General features: G+C 39.3%; 1 protein-coding gene across 7 annotated transcripts in view; it reads right to left on the bottom strand.

Annotated features, from left to right (window-relative positions):
* Positions 1–22885, bottom strand: part of VEZT (vezatin, adherens junctions transmembrane protein) — a 132416-nt gene that overhangs the window by 76365 nt on the left and 33166 nt on the right. For 4 of the 7 annotated variants that reach the window (XM_048943823.1, XM_048943835.1, XM_048943875.1 and 1 more), the window contains 5 exons: positions 22173–22504; positions 21164–21357; positions 16163–16263; positions 15536–15743; positions 735–12579 (listed from right to left, as the gene is read on the bottom strand). In XM_048943823.1, the coding sequence (XP_048799780.1) occupies positions 11990–12579; positions 15536–15743; positions 16163–16263; positions 21164–21357; positions 22173–22504 (1425 nt within the window). In that variant the 3' untranslated portion in view covers positions 735–11989. Of the gene's footprint in view, positions 1–734; positions 13395–15535; positions 15744–16162; positions 16264–21163; positions 21358–22172; positions 22505–22885 lie in introns of those variants that run through there. The other 3 variants (XM_048943854.1, XM_048943865.1, XR_007376857.1) reach the window with 2 other exon arrangements.

Here is a 22885-nt window from a genome sequence, read left to right as displayed (position 1 = left end):
AACAATAATATGGAGAATAGGACAGCATAACAAGGAAGATCTTGCACTGCTAAAAGGGAATTATCAGTGAAATACTGAAGATTCTGCTTTTTATGGGGAGGATAAGGAGAGTTGTATCATTTCTCTACCTGTTCACAGACTTATTTCTTGCTGGACAGCATTTTCTTCTTTGTGAAGCAGTTGTTTCTCTTCTGGAAGTAAGCAAACAGACCCTAATTTCAGTTGCTTCGTTTTTCCTCTTTGTATGCCTGGAAGATGAGTGAAGCATGGAGACAGCACAGAGAACCAACTGGCTTAAGTTGAAGGCCACATTTCTAGAAACAGAGTGCCCTTAGATTCCTCTCTCATTCTCTCTTCAAATCTTGCTTCACTCCAAGACCACATCTTTGCTGACATACACCATCAGAACCTACCAGCAATGAGACTTGACACGCTTCATCTCTCAGTACATTTTTTGTGTATTGCCCATTTGTTTACCCTATAAGTAGCCCACTATAAGTTCCTTCTTTTCCATCTTCTAAAAGCATGGGCTGCAAAACAACCGTAGGGAAGCTTAATACAGTACACTAGTGGTGACAGTAATTACATGTTGGGATCAGTGGAACAATGTGATGGAGATCTGGATGACTGGCTTTTTTAAGGCTGATCTGGCTCCAGCCTAGCCAGTACCAGTAGAGGAGACCAGGTCACCTGAAACAATACAAATATTTCCAATATGAAGCAGACAGAAAAAGGATGAGAAGAACAGGTTTTAATGAGCGAAAGGAGAAACAGAGGTACAGCTGATACAAAATAGTACACAATATAACACAAGTGTCTAATAAATCAGCAGAGAACTGGAGAACAGGAAGAAAGTTCCAGATGGTTGAAGAAAAGAGGCATACTCAAAAAGATACAATCTTAAGTCTTCATAGATATATATACATTCGTGGCAGTATAGGAAACATACAGTTCTTACATAGAAAATATTGACTATCTGAAGTGGTCATATCAATTCCTGAAGAATATTTGCATATGGTACAATTATGAAGAACACACAGAGGCAAGCATTCAAAAAATCTCCAAGAAAAACACTGTGGAGTCCTCTTGGTAGACAGCTTCTTCTAACAGCAGCAATTGGATCTGTTCAGTATTGCATGTGAAAACAAACAAACAAAGCAGGAAACAGCAGAGAATAAGCAAGACCTTTTGTACTACCAAGTCACGCACCAATTAAGCATCAATATTAAACATGTAAGAATAGATAGTCCTGCCTCACTAAGCATCCCCTTGCCTTTCAAGGTCAAACTCCTTGCCTTCTTCCCTGATCATCTCTACAGATTCCTTTCTGGGGACATGAATTAGGTGAGGGTGAGTCATAGCAGTGGGAAGAGCGGTCCTTAACCTCAGAGCCAGTACAGGGAGGACTTACAGGAATAGATGTGCAGCGTAGCTCCTAACACCAGGAGAACCTACAAGCATTTGTTCTGTTCATAAACCACACAGAATCACAGGGGCTGGAAGGAATCTCAAGAGATCATCGAGTCCAATCCCCTGCTAAAGCAGGTTCCCTACAATAGGTTGCACAGGTGGGCGTCCAGGCTGGTCTTGAATATCTCCATAGAAGGAGACTCCACCACTTCTCCGGGCAACCTGTTCTACTTTCAAGTCTAAGCGTTATGAGTGAGCCACGATGTTTTGGCACTTCTGGAGCATACAGAAAACGTCTGTTTCTTAGGAAACATACAAATAGACGATGGGAAAAAGTATCTCCTGCAGGACATCTAAGCCCGGTTCCTAGGTTAAAGATCTACCTGCTATTGGTCTTCTGTTATTCTATTCCTAAAGCCCCATGCACAGAGCCACTTACGTAATGCTAAAAGGGATTTTGGTAATAATCACCACATGGTTGCACAGCATATGGGTCTCTGAAAGATTATGGGAAAGTGCAGCCAGAAGCATAGGACACCCAGAAAAACATTCTTTCCTCAGTCAGCACTTACACAGACAGGAGTAACCAGTGCTCATTACTGAAGTGCTCGTACTAACGAGCCAGCAAAATACACTGCAGGAATTAACTATAGCCAAGATCGCTTAAAATGAATTTCATCTTCAGGATGAAAGTGAAATTATAAAGAAGCTTCTGCATAAGAGACTGAACAACAGCGCTGATACAGCATTTACGCAGCGATGCTGTAAAAGCATTCCCTCTTCCATTCAATCATTACTTACTGAAGGATAGGTAAACAGTACTCATGCCACCTAGACAGCTGTCAGGGATATAAGGAGAAAGGGTCACACATGCAATAGTGAAGCAGACTTTTATTACAGACCCTGAAGAAATAATAGAAACACAAAGTACTTTCACAATGATTAAAATTACAATTGAGAAAATGCTTTCTAAAACTGGCAAAGGACCTCAGGTCCTGTTTCATATCCTTGGGAAAAAAGGAATGATATAAAATGGAAAAGCAAGAGAAAGAGAAAGATGAGAACTGGGGAGAATTTCACAGTCAAGCACCTCTGTCCCAACGGAAGGGCAGAAGCCCAGGAATACAAGTGGGTCATGTCCTCCTGCTCCTGGCATCCAACCCAGGGTTTTAGTTCTCAAAGCCTTAATGTGGACAGCCCATAGGCTTCACACCTGCTTTAAAGCACTGCTTATCTAAGCCTGCTTGAGGCCGATCTGAACAACACTGTGCTTAAAGCAATGCCAACAACTGGCAGGCTGGGTGCAGAAGAGGCCCCCAGTGGAGCCAAACCAGATTTTTCAGTGCCGCCTAAGGAAAGTGACTGACATCGTACTCAGCTTTAAAGAAAAAAAAAAAAAGAAAATAAAAAGGAGATAGATTTACATACAGCTTGATACAACAGCACAGCAGGAATCTTTCTGTGGCAATGAAATGTAGCTAAAATATAGCTCTTTTTTTAAGAGCTGCTGAAGACTACCAGTCTGGTGAGTATTTCCTGTCTCCACACTGAAAAGGAATTGTAGATCCTTTCCAGCGTCTGAACTTCAGAGAGTATCATGTGTGAATTCCCTCTGTAGCCCTGCCAGAAGTCTCTTGTTGCAGTTTGTTCTTTCAAACATTTCCTCTTATAGCTTAGCTTTCATTTATTAACCAATTAAAAAGCAGCTTATCAAGATTCTTTCTTTTCCTTTGGTTTTCTTGGAAATCTAGGGTGCCCTTAGGCCTTATTTTGGGAAATGCTAAGACTTAGGCAGGAAATGCTGAGAAAAGTGTATTTGTTTAGAGGCTTAAGGCAGGGCACATGGGCATACAGGCACTCACAGCAGCTCAGGTACGAAGCCCTGGTAAGAGAAAACTTGGTTAAATAGCTTCTCTAACTAATGGTGTAAAAGCAGGGTGCATTTTAAGTAACTCCATGCAGCCTACTTGGTAGAAAATTCTCTTCCGTTAGATAAACAAGAATTAAGCTTTTCTTCTGAGTAACTTGAAAGTTTGATAACATAAAAATACGACTTCTTTGCTAGATGAGACTTTCAGTGTGATACCTGGCAATGCACATGTACTATATGAAGTGTGTGTGTGTTTGTGTGCGTACACACGTGTGTATAAACCCCTTTAGAAACAATCCATTCACGCTGCTCGATAAAAATTCAGAACAATTTGGATTCAGAGGAGATTCAGTAGCAATTGTGTTGTGAACACATACGCTCTATGGCAGTGGGAAAGGTTTAAGAACAACTGCTTAGATTTCAGAGCTTCTGGAGCTTCCGGACAGGCAGCTGTGGGGCCAAAGCACATTGGCACAGCAACAGAGAGCACATTCTCTCCCCTGCTGCAGGAAAAAGCAAGTTTATTTAGAGGAACTCCTACTCAGCCTATTCTGTGCACCCTTCCTGTTGGAAAGAACAGGTAGAGTTCATGTAGTGATGAACACGTTAAAGGATCAGACTTGCTGGGGAGACATTACCATCTTATGACCATGGAGGAGTGAGTGCTCTGAAGTCCATAAAGGAACAGGAGGGCCAGGAAATGCAGGTAAAGGTCCCTGGAAGGAAAGTCAGGACAGACAAATTACCAGCTATAAGAATCCTTCTGTTTATGAGTTTATGACAAGAAATGCATAGCAGTGCCTCCATGTGGGTTCCTTCTAATCTGTCACATCATCAGGTTTGGACAACGTGTTTACAAACAAAGCAGAAAAGTGGCCAATTTCCTAAAAAGTTTGTAGCAGAATGCTGGAAGAGAGTTGTTGCTAAGAGGGACCACTGGAGGAAAGAAAACACCTAGCAAAAGCTGGAACTTTGAAAGATAGCTGCAGGATCATCTCAGCCCCTAGTCTGTCATCTCACCACAGCTCTTCCTAGAAGTGGTCAGGCCAGGAGAGCTGCTCTGGCCCTTGCAAGCCTTGGCCTTATGCTTTGAAGTATGGTGACTAATGGTTGTTTCTACAGAGAATATACAACTTGGTGCATTATAGAATAGTAACTAAGGTGGGAAACTGAAAAGCAAAACAAAATACCATCGGTTTGCAAGGTCTATGAAGACGAAAGCTGAGAAAGGAAAACTTGGAATTGCATGAGACATGGAAATAGAGCAAGATAGAGACAATAAGCCTCAAATGCCTTTGAAGCTTCTTGCTCCTGAACAGGTTTCTCTGAGTGCTGTTGCATGATGTATGCATATCTCCACAACCCTTGCAGACCTCAAGCACACGCATGCAGACTGTGTGAGCGTTCACCCAGGAATACTAAAAGCTCTCAGAACAGTGCCATACCGAGCAGCACAAAAAATGACAGCGTAAACTTGTTTAAATTTGACCACCTGTGACTTTGGATGAAAGATCTCTAGGACAATTAATAGACTTCTGGCTTTTATCCCATATTACATTTAAAGCCTTTTATTTTTATTATTTTTAGAAACACACATCAAATATTATAAACAATCCTAATTTATGCTGCTTCTATTGAGATCAAATGCATGACTGTTAATAAAGACTACTGAAGAATTATATTAAGCACTAACTCTTTTTTTCTTTTCATTTATATAAGAATGGATGTCTTTTTAGTAGCACAAACTAATGGAAAGTACTGGTCACTCTCTATTTGGAAATTTGAGATTATTTTCATTTCTTATCTGTGCAGCTGGAGAAGGTCAGGAAGCAGTCTTTAAATATTAAGATTTGTGCACAGGTCAAGTTGACTAATGACAGTTATTTTGGGACCTTGTATTAAAATCACCATTATTTCCATAACACAGCCTGGTGTTTTTCAGCAAGGCAGGATTACATATAAAAGCCTTTCAGTGTATACTGACTTTGCTATATACCATTACTTCTGTTTTGACTGTAGTACTCCCCATTAGGGTGTCCATCTTCTGTTTCATTTCTCAAGTCAGCTGGGAAAGTCAGCATGCACTTCTAGATCTAGTCGTAATCACAGAATCACAGAATGGCCTGGGTTGAAAAGGACCACAACAATCATCTGGTTTCAACCCCCTGCTATGTGCAGGGTTGCCAACCAGCAGACCAGGCTGCCCAGAGCCACATCCAGCCTGGCCTTGAATGCCTCCAGGGATGGGGCATCCACAGCCTCCTTGGGCAACCTGTTCCAGTGTTTCACCACCCTCTGTGTGAAAAACTTCCTCCTAATATCTAACCTAAACCTCTCCTGTCTCAGTTTAAAACCATTCCCCCTTGTCCTACCACTATCCAGCCATGTAAACAGCCATTCCCCCTCCTGTTTATACACTCCCTTCAAGTACTGGAAGGCCACAGTGAGGTCTCCCCAGAGCCTTCCCTTCTCTAAGCTAAACAAGCCCAGTTCCTTCAACCTTTCTTCACAGGAGAGGTGCTCCAGCCCTCTGATGGAGATGAAGTAACACAAGGAGTTGAGTTTTTCCCACCTCAGCACTGACACTAATGATGCAATCTGTGGCACGTGAACACTGATTTAAATTTGAGCTACAACATTCCTCCTCATTGCCAAGGCATGTATTCCTTCCAGCTCCCCTGAGATGCTACTGGTGCTCCTTCAGCCACACAGTAAATTAGCTGAGAGATCCAGCCATACTAAAAGCTAAAGCTGCAGTGCATTTTCAGCCAGGCTGGGCTCCCAGATATCTGAGTGGTTGCAAAAGCCAGACTAAAGGAGGCACTGAGATCACCATGGCAGCCTGGGCTTAGATTGGTTTAAACAGTCATAGAACAGCATCCCCTAGAGCAGATTGTCTGTGAAGCCTGTGAAATTTAAATCTGAGCAGGTATAAAGGTCAAAATATGCTGATTGCATAAAAGTATTCATGTTTTGGTCCAATTCAACCCTTTTAAAATAAGCCACTTTGTAACAGAGTAACAACCCTTTTCTTCTTCTAAATTACAGTCACTGCTCCAAAATCCTGGAGTAATTTCATAAAGTGTGAAATGGGCTAACAGAGCATGTAAGCTGTTGGATCAAATTTTATTCCTACAAACCTGCCAATGACTTAAGAGTTGGCAGTGTGACAGGTTAGGCAGACAATCCAAAACAGTTACATACTGAGTAGCTGTAGCTCAAACTGTATTGTTTTATCTGTACACACAGAAAAAATTCATGGAAGGCAGATTAAACCCTACCTACGGTCATGCCTTATCATCACAGTTCCACTACCCCTTACCTGGTTCGTGCACAAAATTTCAAGTCAAAAACATCAAATTACACATTTTTTTTGCATTTAGAATTCAAGGTGGTAGAATAAAAGCACATAGTTTAAATAATTAAATGTAATGAGAGTAAAGCACACCTCCAAGCAGTTTGCAAATGAGTCAGAAGCCTTCAGCTTGATCTCAGATACCTACATATTCTCTGTCACATTTTTGTGTGATAATGTATTCTGTGATACATGCCTACTCATCAGAGATCAGAATAGGTCTGAAAAATCAGACCTATTTAAACAAGTGTTGGGATTTAAACAAGTGTTGTTTGGCATCTTTAGCTTTTGTTAGACCAGGTGGCAGCTGTTGAAAGACCATTTTGATTTAACAACTCCTTGTTTTGTTAGCAAAGAAAAACGCTGTCCAACCAAATCCTGCTGAGAGTGAATAAATATTTCTCCTCCATCAGACCAAATATTTTCATTTATCATCACAGTATCTAGGGATAAAAGATCTGAGAAGATCTTTTGTTCCTAGACGGACTCAGAACTACTTTAATGGTTCTGTGTTTTATGGGAGGTGATTTTTACTCCATACTCAGCACTGCTGAGGTTACATCTGGAGCACTGCAGCAAACTTTGGCCATTATACATCAAAGCACAGGACAGATTTCTAAGGAAAGCAATCAAAATGTGGAAAACGTGACCTCTGTGAATGAGCCAACATAAGTGGGCTTGCTCAATTAAAAAACAAACAAACAAACATAATACTGACAAATCTAGCTCATGGAAGACCATAAAAAGATGAGCACATCATGGCATTGGAACTAGTAATAATCAACCAAATGTGAGTCTGAGCAAATTTGTTCAATTGTTTGGAAGAAAATTCCATTGTGAGCTGTTAAGCTGACAGCTACCTCCACTGGCTCAACAACTCCCTGAGAAGCAGCTCACCACTAGAAGCTCCCTTCTTCGTACCCTTCTCTCAGCCATCTGCTATTAGTCCCTGCCACAGATGAGATATGAGAGTGGCCCAACCCTCTGCACTGACCAAGTGCCTTTCTCTTACTCCGCTCATTTTTTTCAGATAAGACACTACAAAAAAATCCTTTTGTCTTATGAAAAAAATTCTTCATTCTAAAGAGTAGTTAACCATGGGAACAAGCCACTTGCAGAGCAGCCCTTCACTAAACACTTTAAAAGCTTAGTATACTTGAGCCCTTGTTCCTGTTTGAAAAAGAAGGCAGACAACAAGATTACAAAGTTCAGCGTAGGCCACCAACTCTACATAGTCCACCGTTTATTCTTATTTTTTAAACGAGCAGAGAGATTAGTAAGACAATTGCAAATTCTGCTGTTCAGATGCACATAAAATTTCCAGTGCTGTGAACATAAATGCATTCGGGGCAAAGTCTGAAATGTCATTAAAAATGGCCACCCTTCCAAATGTCGTCTTGAGGTTTTGTAACAAAATGCAAGGCTCAGTGATATCTAGAAACCCTCTGTCAGGAGTAAAACTGCCTTGTTAGTGCAACCAGAAGACCTCTCACCTTTGCCAGTCTTGCTTACAATTGACACAGGCACATTCCACTCCATCTGAAAGAGTCTGTATTGTCTGTAATTCTCAATATATGTTGCCATTACATCAATATTACTTTTGTGTCACAAAGATATACACTAAAAAAAAGAGAACCACTACTGTCTTTGTTATAGATCTTTGTCCCCATTTAAGTCTTTGCCTCCTACCTGTATCTTTAGCTGTAAAGTTATGCTACAGCAAAGATGTAGTCATAGATTGAAATCCAACCTAAGAAGCAAATACCATCTTTGGAATGCCTTCCAGATAGATAGGAAGAAATTATTTAATTCTATGCCATTGCTTGTTTCTTTCCAACTTCACAAAGCTCCTAACAGGGAATGGAATACAGTTATTGTTAGCTCTGCTCTTCACAAAGAATTTTGGCTGCGATACCCTTTGGCTTGCTTCATTACTTAGTGTGGATTTCCTGATTAACGTATTTCAAAAAGTTACAAAGCACTAAGAAATAAATGTTCTGTTTTTACAAAAATCCCTACCTACGCTCATGAGCCAAAGAACACGGAACAGCACTTAGACCTTGACACGCTCAATCTATTAACACAACTCTTTAGCTCTAATACATGGTTCAGTGTGTTTACACATTATTTTAAATGCAGAAAAAGAATCTGTCAGGTTCTTAAAGGAATCTACAGCATGTACACACAGTCCTGTCAGATGACATTATCATGAGGGACTCTGGATCGTAACAGACTATATGTAGACAGAACCTAGTTATGAAATAAAAGGAAGCTATGCTTTGCAAGCTGTGGACTGTTAGCCAAATTTTTATGCAGGGAGTATATTCAGTAAATTAAAATAAATGACCTGATGGCAGTTATATATAATGCGATTATGGGGAGAGAAAGTGAGCACAGACGTTCATTTATACAACTTCTAAGACTGTACTAAGTAAGAGTACAAATCAATTAATTTTCTTGCAGAAAATATATCCATCCAAGTAGAAATCAGAGGTTGCTCCAAAAGGCCATACTTTCAGCATACTCATCTCTAACATTGAAGTGTAATTTCACAGTACATAGTCTCTGCCAGTAACATAAATGTGAACAATCCTGAGCCTCTTGCAAGTAACACAGTATATGCCAATACAGCAGTTTGGGGGTCAATGCTGTAAATTGCATCATTGGAATAAGAGACGTAAAAGTGAACTCTAAAAAGGTTCGTTTTTTTGGACAAGGTTGACTAAGTAGGCTGATTAATAACACAGGCACAAAAACTTGTGTTGAACCCATTTGATGGGTGAAAGTGAACAACTAATGGCAGATGGGGTTTCTTAGGAGGCCAGTTTCATTACCAAGACCAGCATATTTTTAAGCTAGGTCCCAAATGAGCTGGCAAGGTCTGTTTTCCTTCTTTTGCTAAGGACTGCAGCAAAGGAATGAAGAACTAGCATCTCTTACAGATGTAAAATCTGAAATCTATTTTAGTAGCATTGCAAAGAACTCATGTGCCTACTGATTTCACTCAAAACTGTGAAAAGAGTTATAACTCATATTCTAAATTTGATTATTTTTCCAGGTTGGTATCACAGCCATCTACACTGTGAACTAAGTTTAGGTGAAAAAAGAATCAGTTTTGGGATACACAGTACCAGATAATAAGATATTGGTAGGTGACCTTGTGGAAAAGCATTAATGGAACATACAGTTGGGCAGTCAGAACAATTAGCTAGGAACAAAAACATCCGGGCACTTAGTGAAGGATCAAGGATCTCAAGTCAAGGATGAGGAAGACTTATTTTTCAGAAGCATGGGCATTGCTTCAAATACCACTTATCCAAAACAGTTGTTCTAGACTCGATTGCTTACCACAGAGAAAATAAAATAGTCTTTCATCAACTTATTGTAACCTTTATGGGCCTAGAGAAGAATACATCCTGCCACTTAGAGGAGGCTTGGCTTCTGGATGTACTTTGAGAAGCATCTTCCCTAATCCCATTCCCACTTCCAGTCACCCATCCACTCCACTCAGCTTCCAGTTGCACATAATTAGGAATACAAAATCCAGTGTTACTGGTTAGTGAAGTACATCAAAACATTCTTTTTTGTCTGTGAGGGAGAAGACAGACATTATATTGTGAAAGAATAGCTTAAATCACATACAGCCTTCTCTATAAATTGATATTCAACTCTATAAGAACTGTGGATAAAACGTACATACTTGCAGCAATCACACAAAATTACTAGCAGATGGAGAGTGTGGTTGAAAGAAAGCACATTTCCTGACATACGATCAAGAGTCCCATCCTAACCTGCTAACCTTCGTTAGCTCCCTACTTCTCAAGACAGCACCCAGGGAAAGATACTGCTCTGAACCACTGGCATCTCCACACCCTCTATTCTAAAAAAATCAGCAAGCCTTAAGAGACAGTTAATAAGTAACTGCTGAGGCATTCTGTGACTGCAAGTTTATCCACATCCACACTAAGAGGCTGTTCTCTCACCATCAGAAACATGAGTCCTTCGCTTCATTTTGCGTCTGAGAGCAAAAGGAAGAGAAGGCAGGAAAACCATTAACCAGCTCCTCGGTGAGGTGACCACTGCCATATCAGCTTGCTGCTTTTCCTAACACCACTGCAGAAAAAACAACATACATAATCTCAAATAGAATCACCAAGGCTGGAAAAGACCTCCAAGATCATCCAAGTCCAACCATCCATGTACCACCAATACTTCTCCACTAAACCACATCCCTTAGCACAACATGTAAGTGGACAGTGACGCTTAGATGTCAACTAAATTATAAGATAGACCTTAGAAAACAGGTAATTCTTGTTCTATCATGGATCTCAATCACAGAGATTATAGTCGTTCTTTAAGAGAAAAATGAAAGAACATCAGGGAAAAGCAAATACATCATTTAAGGAAAATACTGTATAAGTTGTCCAATAATTTTGCTTCTGGACAAACAGTAACATACAAATCAAACATTATATTAAGGCTCAATTTATAAAAGGTTAACAAAGGATTAATAGCTTTACTAAATAGCTATTTAATTCTCACCCAACAAATTGCTTCTACTTGTCTATAGTACCTTATATTGATTAGCTCAAAACCCTCCCTAACGCGTACTACACATTTCTCTAACATGAATTACAACATTTATGAATCATTTATTAACCTTTCATAAAATTCTATATAAACCTTAACATGAAGTACAGCCAACTTCATGCATTTCAGTCCCATGCCCCAGGACACATAAAATACAAGACCTTTCAAGTTTTTTCTTAAGACTCTGTTTTAGCCAGGAGCATCACAAGCCACAGATTCACCAGTGTCTACGGTGGCTCAGCCAACTCACTGTGGACACGAGCAGTGGTGGAGGAAGATCACAGGGAACAGTTCAGATTCTTCCAAAACAAATGCCCTGTTTTTTTTTTTTTTATTGGAACTAACGTTTGATTTGATTTCAAGACAGCAGAAAGCAGAAGACAGTCTGATGTAATTCAATACATTGTTTTTCATTCTTTTTAGAAAAACAACAACAGCACTTCATGATATAAATAAATAAACCAGAAAACACGAAGGTAATTCCAAAACTCATCACTAAGATCTTAAAAAGGCAACAGCCGACTGCTTAGTGGTTGCAGCTTAAAGTTGTCTTACCTGCAAATTTTCCACATACTCAGGAGTCCCATTTAGTGTCTCAGACTTAGGGAACAAGACATATTACATTTAGGTCTCCCAATTTTTTTTTTATTTTATTTTTTTCTTTTTCTCCATTCAGCATTTTTAACTTCAGACCCCCACGTTAGTTTTTTTTGTTTTTCTTTTTTCCTACCAAATTGTCTGTTGTTGGTTTTTAAAAGTTCAGATCAGGCTTGTACTTCTCCTTCACTCTCAGAGCCACCACCTTCATACCTAAAATCTTCCATCAGGTCTTCATGTTCTTGCCCCTTCCCTTCCTCCTTCTCCTCCTCTTCATCCTCATCATCATCTCCAAAAGTCTGTTCCTGCATTGTAGTAAAAGAGAAAGACCTGGCAGCAGCTTGTGCAGCCAGACCGGATGTGAAGTTAAAATCTGTTGATATGTGAAGCTGAGCCAGCCTATGCTTTATTTTTGAATGCAGTGCATCCACAGAGGGAGGCTGTGAAACTTCTACTCTATCCGTATCGCTTGGCTTGAGATCTTCAACTTCCCCTTCATACTGATAGCACATTGTCTCTTCAGCCTCTGTAGAAACACCTTCAGTAGGACTGTCTTTGTTTCTCTCCACCTCAGGATCTTCATACAAATATTCTGTCCTGCTTTTATCAGCAGCATTCACTTCTGAATTAGAGTCGCTTTCTTCAGATTTATCACAACTTTGGCTGCAGTCCTGCTTTTCTGTATTTGAATTCATGTGTGATTCCAAATTATTTAGGAGCTTCAATGACTCTACAGGAGACAAGGGTTTCACTGCAGCTTAAAAAGGGGAAAAAATGAATTGATAACTGAAAGCAAGCTGCTATGTACAAATAATATTTGTGTCTGAAAAGATGCAAGATTGGAAGTGTCAAAATGGATTAAAAACCAAACCAAACCAAACAATAACAACGACAACCAACAACAACAAAGAAAAAAAATCAAAGAAAACCTAAAACAAATTGGTGTTTTCTAGCCACAGAAGTGAAATGAAATGTGATAACTGCTCCTTAGAACTAAGTTTTAAAATGTTTGATATAGAAAGATGGCAGAAAACTGATTTTTAACAATGGAATCGAATGTGGATGATGCATTCCATGATCAAGTTAAAAACAGGTAAAACTTCTGCACTGGATACAGATTTGAACTGTCTTTGTTTTAGACAACAGTTTACCTAATCCAATAAAGACAGCTGGTACAGAAAAAAAGTCCTTACACGCAATGTCTGATCTCACATCACAACATACAAACACAACACGTATTCATACAGCCAGGTAAGATGTCCTCACAAATTAAGTGTGGTTTAATTTAGCCTCTCTTGAAGTTAGTAGCAGCAGCGAGTCCCATTGCCAGCAACGGGATGCTTGCCAGGAAGTCTCTCCTCCCAGTGTTAAGGGTTAGTATAACTTGGTACAATCACTTCTTGAAGAACAGATGTCTCTCTTTTTTAAGATAAACGATACAATGTCCATTTCCAAGTAACAGATTCCCTAAACTGCAGTAGCTCCATTAGAGTAGCAGCACGAACATAAATGAGCGGCAACAGCAGATTCCCAAGTAGCATTTCCCTTTCTAATTCCATTCTGACTTTACCCCTGTAAGCAGAGATGAAAATAACTCTGGGAAATAAGGAAACTTGTCATGGGAAACAAAACGTATGGTATTAGGATTTTTCCATTGCATCCTATCGCAGTCACATTTATTTTAGCTAGTTGAAGGTAGGCGTATCACTGCAATTGTCACATGGATAATTACTTTCACTAGCACGCAAAGGCTATAGATTAGAATTTGTATTCTATTGTTTGTTTTAAAAATTCATATACTGAAGGAGCACTGGACCAGACTCATTTCAATTACTGAGTAGCTGACCATGTGTTGTGCTCTTTGGGCATATCAATGTGCTGGAAGCTGACCTCTTTTATGTAGAAACCAGCCTCTCCCATCAGTGAACCAAAAACCTTATTAAATGGCTTGCTATGTGCCTTGATTAAAGCCTCAGCATCTCTCAGGGTCTTTTTTTTCACCCCAAAACAATTGCATATTAGTTTCAGAGCTAAAAGGAGACCATATTAATTATTTTTATAGACCATCCTCATATATTCAACTTTTGTACTGTTTAGAAGGAATCTGTGATAAGTCCTGAGCAGATGAAAGAAATGACACTTTCTTCACTTCCCATTATAGACTTTCTAATCCTAAAAAAAAAAAAAAAAAGTAATATCTCTATGCGAAAAGGAAAGGAACTAGCATGAGCCACAAAGGCTTACAATGGAATGGTTACTCAAGATTACAGGAGTTAGCTGACTCCTCCTGCAGCTGTTACAGCTGTTCAGCTAAGCCAGTCCATTGATTTCTATAAAGCTATAACCACAAATGACCTAAAGAGATACTAATGCGGATAGGCATCAGCTGCTAGCTTAGGTAAGGAAATTTCCTATGCAAGCTTTCTTGACAAAGAAGTCTTTCTGTAACAGTCACTATATTCATGAAGACTTGAAGTGAGGGTAGGATTTTCTCCCTTCTGCTTCCTCTGGGAAGTTGCGTGGTATCCCATCTATCATCAGAAGGATAATACAGAAATCCTACTCTTGAGTAGTCTCTGATACAATTTGATATCTTTGCTTTTTAACTCATCTAGAAGAGAAGAGCAGCCAATACCAACAGCTGGGAGGTTGTCTTTAGCATAGTTATAGCTAAGTGGACATAAAAAAAAGTTGTGATGCTCAGGTATTTTTGTGGGTTTGATATCAATAGAAACCGTCTCATAAATACGTATGGTCTGTCACTGTGTGTTTCCACTAAATTATTGAGAGATGCAATCGATGGCTGGCTTTTTTCTGGCAAAAACTGCAGTGGCAGAATCCTTGGATTCTGAATATGCTGCCAAACTTGAGGGTTGTTTTTCTTAAGCTAGAATATGACAACTTTCAGAGGGCTCCTCCTAACCCATCCTGAAGAGGAAGGAATGAAAATGGGAAAACGAAAGGAAAGAAGAAAATACAAATCACTCCCTCATTATATAAAACACTCACCCATTATATTAAAGATAATAAATCAAACAGCTCAAGCAGCAGAAGCAGCCAAGCTGTATCCAGACTCAGAGGAACTGAGATTGTCTTGCTGAGGCAAAGTAAATTTTCATACTCTTGCTTTCAGGTTCAAGTGGCTACAGCTACATGCAGTCCCCAGAATTAGTAAAGGGAAGTTTGAAACAACTCCTCCCTCTTAGGCTTTTTTGTTTTTGTTTTTGTTTTTTTTTTGCAAAATACATTCTGTGCGCTTCCTCTCTCACAGAAACAAAAGCCTGTCTTAGTCTGTTATGAATCTTTAATTATTTCTTCACTTTAATCTCTCAATTTTTGTTTGTCTGTGATAAATTCTGACAGTTTCTTTAAATTCCAAAAAATATTTATGAACCCTGATTAAAATTCATATTTATGAGAAAGCAATGAAAGAAAGTCAGTGTATTTTGCAAGGATTATAGCCTGACAGTCCTCTTTATGCCATGCTTCATAGTTTGTGTCCTTAATACTTTGGCTCAATATTCTTGTTTGGAGCCAAATGATTGCTATAAAAATTTAAAGAGATGGAATAAAAAAAAATGAAGTCACACAGTATTGCCAAAGACACTGCCATCTTTGAGCACTATTTAAATTCTATGGCAGTCAGAAACTTGATGGTAAATGGACATTTACTCTTTCTGAGAAAGGGAGTAATTTTCAAAAGCAGTGCTTACCATGGTCACTGAATAGGAGTTGTTTCCATTTCTGCCTTTCTGCTTCTGAAGCTTTAAATCCCAGTACAGATTTCAATTCTTGTAACACCCTTTTAGATTCCTCTCTCTCTCGTTTTTGTCTCTCTCTCTCTTCCTGGGAAAAGCAGTCAAAAGCTTCCCTGTTATATTCATTGTCCATATCAGAATAATCAACATAGGCTTCCAATTCCTGAATAAAGAAAAGAAATATTTTACATTTTTCACTTTCAGTGTAGACCCTATTCTAGAAGCTAATGCATGATCAAGTGATCTCAACGCAAGTCAACCACAGTGGAAGGATGGAGCCTAGTTTGAGCAGAGCCAGTGCATCTGACATTCTTAATTCCACTCAATGCAAAGTTAACATCATTGCAGCCACCTAAGACTTACTTTCATCTACAAATATTCCCCAAGAATGGGGAATACCTTCCCATGAAACACAGCAGAAGAAAAACATATCAATTTTTTTCCTTTCTTTTACAAGTCCCCTTATGAAATAGCTCCCGATACCAACCTGGCTTGCTTTGACAAGACAAGAAGGTCACTGCACAAGCAACTGAAAAAGGAACAAAGCCCAATTTTTAATTTGAATGATCCTACTTTTTTTACCTGTTCTTCAGGGATGGGATCTCTGTCTTCTATGTACACAGTAGGCTGTATTAAAGGTACTGAAGTATGCTGTAGGTTATCACAGGAAGCTTCAAGCTTGCCTTCAGGGGAAAGGAAACAAAGGGATGAAGAAAAAAAAAAAGAATTCTGAGTGTTCAGTGATATTTTTGACTCAGTCATGTGTTATGACACAGGCTAGAAGAAGTTGCTATCTGGTGCATCAAATGCTTTCTTGCATAAACAGTATAGTTACCACTTTTAGACAGGAACAATTCATTTAGTGAGGATTTGTCCCAAGTCCAATGCTCTTCAATATTTCCATTGGATGAAAAAAAAAAAAAAAAAAAAAAAGAAAGTATTTAAGCTCATTAGATCTCCTGACATTGTGATAATCTGCAAGGACACTGAAAAGTAGAATTAAAAAAAAAAAACTAACGGAAAATCAGAGATGCCCCAGGAAGAATTGGACTTCAGATACAGCAGTTCAGTGACAGCAGCTGTGACATTCTGCGCTTTTGAATAGCCAACTGCTTAAATATATGTTGATTGACTGGGCAGCACCACTGAGAAAAGGATCTGAGGAGACCAGTCAATTATACCCTGCTGTAAGAAAGAAGCCAGACTACATATAAACAGCAGCACAGATTGTTAGACACAGGAAATTACTTTTCTGCTCTGCTTGGCACTGATCAGGCTGTGGATGGAACATAGTGCTCAGGCTGGGATTCCTCCATTCAAAGATACTGCAGACCAGCTAAAGGGTGTCCAGAGGAAAAACAATGGAAATGGTCAGAGGGCTAAATAAAGTATAGCTGTTATAGAAGATTCAAAGGATATGTGGTTATGTGGAGAAGACAGAAATGTTATTAGCCGCCTTAAAAAATGTAAGAGAAGGCTATAAGGAGGAAATGGATTTCCACTGTGGGTGGTCAAAAGCACTTTTTTTTTTTTTTTTTTTTTTTTAATTGCAGCAAAAGCTATTTATACTGAATATCAGAAATAGCATTCTACTGGTAAATGAAATTTAAGTGCTGGAACAGATGCCTGGAAATACCGTAAAATATCTCTCTGCAGATGTTCTAAGAGCAGGTAAACAACATTTACATATGGCAAAAATACACATTTGCCACTGAGAAGAGAAATGGGCAAGACAAACCTGACAAACCCCATTCACCTTTATTTTCAATTTTTAATCTATACACTGAATACACAGACATAGTATTCTTAAGGTAGGCAGTTCACACTGACAATGACTAATGATGCTCAGTTACCTGCTTTTGCAAACAAGGAAAAACATGTGATTCCCTGTTCGCTTGGGTTGAGTTAAAGATTTGATGTTCCAGATGTATTTAAATGCAAAATGATAATTTCAAAGAAAGGTAAAGCATGAAGTGAAACCTGACATAAGTGGAAAACTGATGTTCACTGCACAATTGCATCTTGGAATAAAAACATTAAAAAAAAAAAAAGATGCTGCTGAAGGTATGAAAACAAATTTGGAAGTGTAATAAGGAATTCATCAATGAAAAGCTTGGTTTCCTGAATTAGAAGAACAAAACAGCTGCACTGATACGTACAGGCTGCTCTATTTGCCATCTGTTTGGGGTGATAACGTTGCTAAGGAGACGCTTCAAGAGCACAAATTCAATGTTTTCACTAACGTTGCTGTGGCTTTAGCTCCTCTCTGGTGGATTAAAGGACTGCAAGACCAGGAGCTTGCAGCAGGGTACTATGGTCCTACGGGAGTATTTGAATGTTCAGTTGGTTGACCTAAAGATTTTTGATTTAATAAACTGAGCTTTTTAATATATTTGCAATAAATCTGCTTTGACATGCAAAAACTTGAAGCAGTAAGTATGTAATTAAGTTCTGGATGCTTATAGAGAAAACAAAGACATGCAAAACATGGACCCTGTCCTGCACAATTTCCAGGTCACCAAATTGGAGAAAAATGGATTCGATGGATGGACCACTCACTGGGTAAGGAACTGGATGGTTGCACCCAGAGAGTTGTGGTCAATGGCTCAATGTCCAAGTGACGTTTACTGAAACAAGAGACTGGTAATGAGTGGCATTCCTCATGGATCGGCGCTATTTAACATCTTTATAGGCAACATGGACAGTGGGATTGAGCGCACCTTCAGCAAGTTTGCAGATGACACCAAACTGAGTGGTGCAGCTGACATGCTAGAGGGAAGGGATGTCATCCAGAGGGACCTGGACAGGTTCAATGTCCATGTGAACCTTGTGAAGTTCAACAAGGACAAGTGCAAGGTCCTGCACCTGAGTCGGGGCAATCCCAAGCACAGATACGGCAGGTTAGGCAGAGAATGGCTTGAGAGAAGCCCAAGGAGAAGGATTTGGGGGTGTCAGTTGATGAAAGACTCAACATGAGATGACAATGTGTGCTCACAGCCCAGAAAGCCAACCATTTCCTGGGTTGCATCAAGAGAAGCATGACCAGCAGGTTGAGGGAGGTGATTCTGCCCCTCTACTGTACTCTTGTGTGACCCCATCTGGAGTATTATGTCCAATTCTGGGGCCCCTAACATGAGAAGGGCACTGAGCAGTTGAAGAGTGGATCCAGAGGAGGACTACAAAGATCATCAGAATGCTGGAGCACCTCCCCCACAGGGACAGGCAGAGAGAGTTGGGGCTCTTCAGCCTGGAGAAGGCTCTGGGGGGTCTTATAGTAGCCTTCCAGTACCTGAAGGGAGCCTACAGAAAAGCTGAGGAGAGACTTTTTATGAGGGTGCATAGAGACAGGATGAGGGGAAATGGTTTTGAACGGGAAGAGGGTAGATTTGGACTACACATCAAGAAGAAATTCTTTGCTACAAGGGTGGTGAGACACTGGAACAGATTGCCCACAAAGACTGTGAATGCCCCCCTCCCTGGAACCATTCAAGGTCAGGCTGGATGGGGCTTCGAGCAACCTGGTCTAGAGGGAGGTGTTCCTGCCTGTAGCAGGGGGGTTGGAACTAGGTGATCATAAGGGTCCTTTCCAACCCAAACCATCCTATGATTCTATGAAAACTGCTTTGAAAAATATGTGCTATGCCGCTGCCTAGGGTGCCACAACTAGGACAGAGCACAGTTCAAAGCAGTTCTTTAGTGGCTGGATGCTCCCAGTGAATAATTCAGCAAAAGCATTCCAGTGAGTATCAAACTCAAGAAGAAGTAAATTTAAACACTGGATACGCTTTGTATTTACAGATGGAGTAAAAAGGAGTGACTTTGTAATACTAAGCACAATTGAAAGTTATTGCTGAAAATATTTAATATATACAGCTTTTAAGTTATGAAATATTTCCTCTCAAAACTTGGTCTAAACCATTAACAACAACTCCCTCTTCATCTCTGTTCATAATTGATGATATATCCCCACAGCTTTTCTTTGGTTAGTTGAACTAAACATCTACTGCACCAAAAGCACTATTCAACCACTTTGACACAAAGTTGTATTGTTAGGCTTTTAACTACAGCTTTTGTCAAAAAATTCATTTGATTTTACATAATGGTGAATAAAGACAAAATAAAGATGTGCTTAGCTGTTATATTATTTCAGCAGGAAGGTATCTTCTTTCAAAGAGTTTTAAGGAAGTATTGAAAAAAAGCCCCACATGTAATTCACATAATTAATTCACATAATCATGACTGACAGATGAGCTGTTAAGATGAATACAAAGAGATTACAAGTTAGCAGAGGGGTTGGACTCGATCTCCTGAGGTCCCTTGAAACCTCTACAATTCTGTGATTCTGTAATGAGATGATTTCATGCACAGCTTGAAAAGTTCAACTCACAGAAGCTGAACTGGTCAGAAATACATTAGGAAATTCAAATGTAGTCAGATAAAAATAACATAATTTAAACATAATTTAAAAGTAGTTTCTGGGGAGTGATTCAGTAAACTTGTTACAAAATAGAGATTCAAACCACACACATTCCCACCAGGCAAGTCACTGGACAAAACTGAAAGTGAAGGCTCTTTAATGATTCTGCCTCATAATATATATTAATAACAGCAAGTTTGTTATGCCATGTCTGGACCTGCGTGGAGCCTGTAGACACGGGATTCACCAGTGCTCCCAATTCTGATGTGAACATGAACAATGTCAGCCTGGGCATCTCTTGGACCACAGCAGTACTCATCCACCTACTGGATACCCCACCCATACATAATTAAGAGCCTAGCTCACTACAAACTGGGATTTCTGTAGGTAACTTGCTGATACATATCCCAGATAATAATTTTCCTAATATAGTCTCCATTACTACCAGCATTACTCAGATGTTGGGCTGTGCCTTCCTAGGCCACTAAAAAAGCTCCTGGAAACAAGATCAGAAATTTTATGTTCAACTCCGTGTCAAGAGAGTTTCAGCTCACTTCAATCACTTAAGCTAAATGTAAATCACAAAGATAACAGCATGGACAGTAGAGCTCACTAAGGCAAAACTTTGGCATGTACTGTTCACATCACTTTTAAACACAAAGGAGATCAGCTCACTATATCTGAGAGAGCAGGAAAGCAGGTGTTATAAACTCAATACATCAATTTAAAACGTTTCAGGAAATGTCATTATCAAGAAATTTTCATGACAAGGTAATTGTCATTTCAATTACCTATCTAATATTTATGCAATAGATAAAAGAAAAACCTCAGAGATATTTCATCAAAATCCCACCACTTCACATGCTGCTCACCAATTACAGGGAAAAATCCACTATTGGGCTCCACTTGGAAATGTAAATGTACCATGTAAATCCACATGCCTCATAGACTAAGTTAGCATTTTATTTTTTATATTTTTTTTCCTGAAACAAACGCTTCAAGGCCATCTCAATAACGAAGTCTGACAAATAGACAGCTTTTCAAAGAGTAAGGTTGTTAAATCTCTTTAAGCTGAAATTCAGAAAATAGAGGCTGACTGCAGTTTTTGATCCATTCCAACTCTAAAGCACATCCCTTTAGTTGCTAAATTAACCTCTCATATTTACCTTTTTTATTTGGGTTTCTTCCACCCATTTTCTCCACCTGAGAAATGGCTTCTTCCCAGCAGCTGTTGCTTGCCTGCATATGAGGCTGAATAAACTTTAGTTTTTGTTCCAGAACCTGGTGTGCTTCTGTTGTTAATTCAGGTGTCTCCTTAGTGCTAACAAGTTTTTCAAGTTCATCCTCAAGAATTATTACCCTAATGAAATGAACAGAAATAAACACAAATAAATATTTGTCTTCACAGTTCTTCAGCTATTTAATATCCTGTTATTCTCTTTAGCTTGTAAAGATCTAGTTTGGCCATCTCCTCAATAATGCCACACATTTTGAAAAATAAGATCCATTTATCCACATTGAGATACAATGTTCACTCATAGCAATTCTTACATGTAAGATTAAAGGAATAGATAGTTTCAGCTACTTCACCAGCCAGTGATGACATTTTAAAAATATTTACTGTAGTTACTATGAGCTGAACTTTCTTATAAAGCATTTGGTATGTTAAAAAGTCAAGGGAAAGTAAGTACATTTTCAGATTTTTTTTTTAAGGGTTAGACAAAAGCAAAGATAGAAATTAAAGTACTGCTTAGCTTTGAATTTTCACTAGATATCACAAGAATAATCAGGAAACAACACTGGATTCCCCATTGAACCAGGAGTCTTTGACCTCATTCTACATAAAGATGTACTTAGATGACAGCTGAGAGTTCAGACACAGCAATGGGAAGAGTGTGAGAATGTAAACAGGGAAACAGAATCTCTGAAGCATTCTTCAGATAATTATACCGTCAAAAAACATCTTTACTACTTTACTTTAAAGTAGAGCTGTTACCTTGGAAACAGACACCTTAGTAAAATCAATTAGGAACAGGACAGGCATGATGTACTTACAGTGACTGTATCTGCATTTTTTGTTTCTAATCTGGGATAAAGTAAACTGACAACCCAAAGAACTCGAGTCTGAAGCCTTCTTCCCACAGGCATAGTCTCTTAATTCATGTGTAAACTTACTCATTCAGCAGTGCCTTGAGATGAAGCTGCAGACTGCGTACTGCTGTTTGAAGGCTGTTCAACTCTCTTGACTTCTGTTTTGTTCTGGTCGGTCGTTCAAAACCTGACTGATGCTGAGTTTCAAAGTACCGATAAAACTCATAGCTTCTCTTGAGCTCCTCTAAGCAGGCAGCATGTGTATGAGGTAGGCCTTGAGTCACATCAGACAGGATATGATGAGGCAACCGTTCAGGGGAGATCAAGGGCTTGGGGGATGCATTGGCTGGGGAGAGGAGCAGTACCAGTCTCCTGAAGAACTCTGAACTCTGCCCTACCCATAGCTGAAAGAGAACCTGCAAAACAGAGTGAGGTTAGCTCTGTGTACCTGGAACACAGCCAGCCTCCAAAATAAAGGTGCAGATACAGAATGCAGAAACATTCCTCAGCCTACCACAGAAACACTGAAATAATAAGAAAATCCACTGAGTATTTTTGAAGGATATCTCTGACCATGTGGGTTCAGATCTAGTGAACCTCAGATGACCATTAATTCTCCAATGAAGTGCATTATAGGCAATTATGTTCAAAAGTCTGTCAGAGACCTCAATTTTCATATTCTCATCAGGCAGTCTCATTATTTGCTATGATCTTCAAATACCCTACAGCTCAAAAAGAGCTGCCAAAATTCTAGTGGCAGCAAAGACAATTTTTCCTTTATAACATTAGGCTATAAT

The sequence above is a fragment of the Lagopus muta genome, chromosome 1 (assembly GCF_023343835.1).
Source record: "Lagopus muta isolate bLagMut1 chromosome 1, bLagMut1 primary, whole genome shotgun sequence".
NCBI classification, from domain to species: Eukaryota; Metazoa; Chordata; class Aves; order Galliformes; family Phasianidae; genus Lagopus; species Lagopus muta.
Note: the sequence above shows the minus strand (reverse complement) of the source record. Positions and strands in the feature narration are given on the sequence as shown.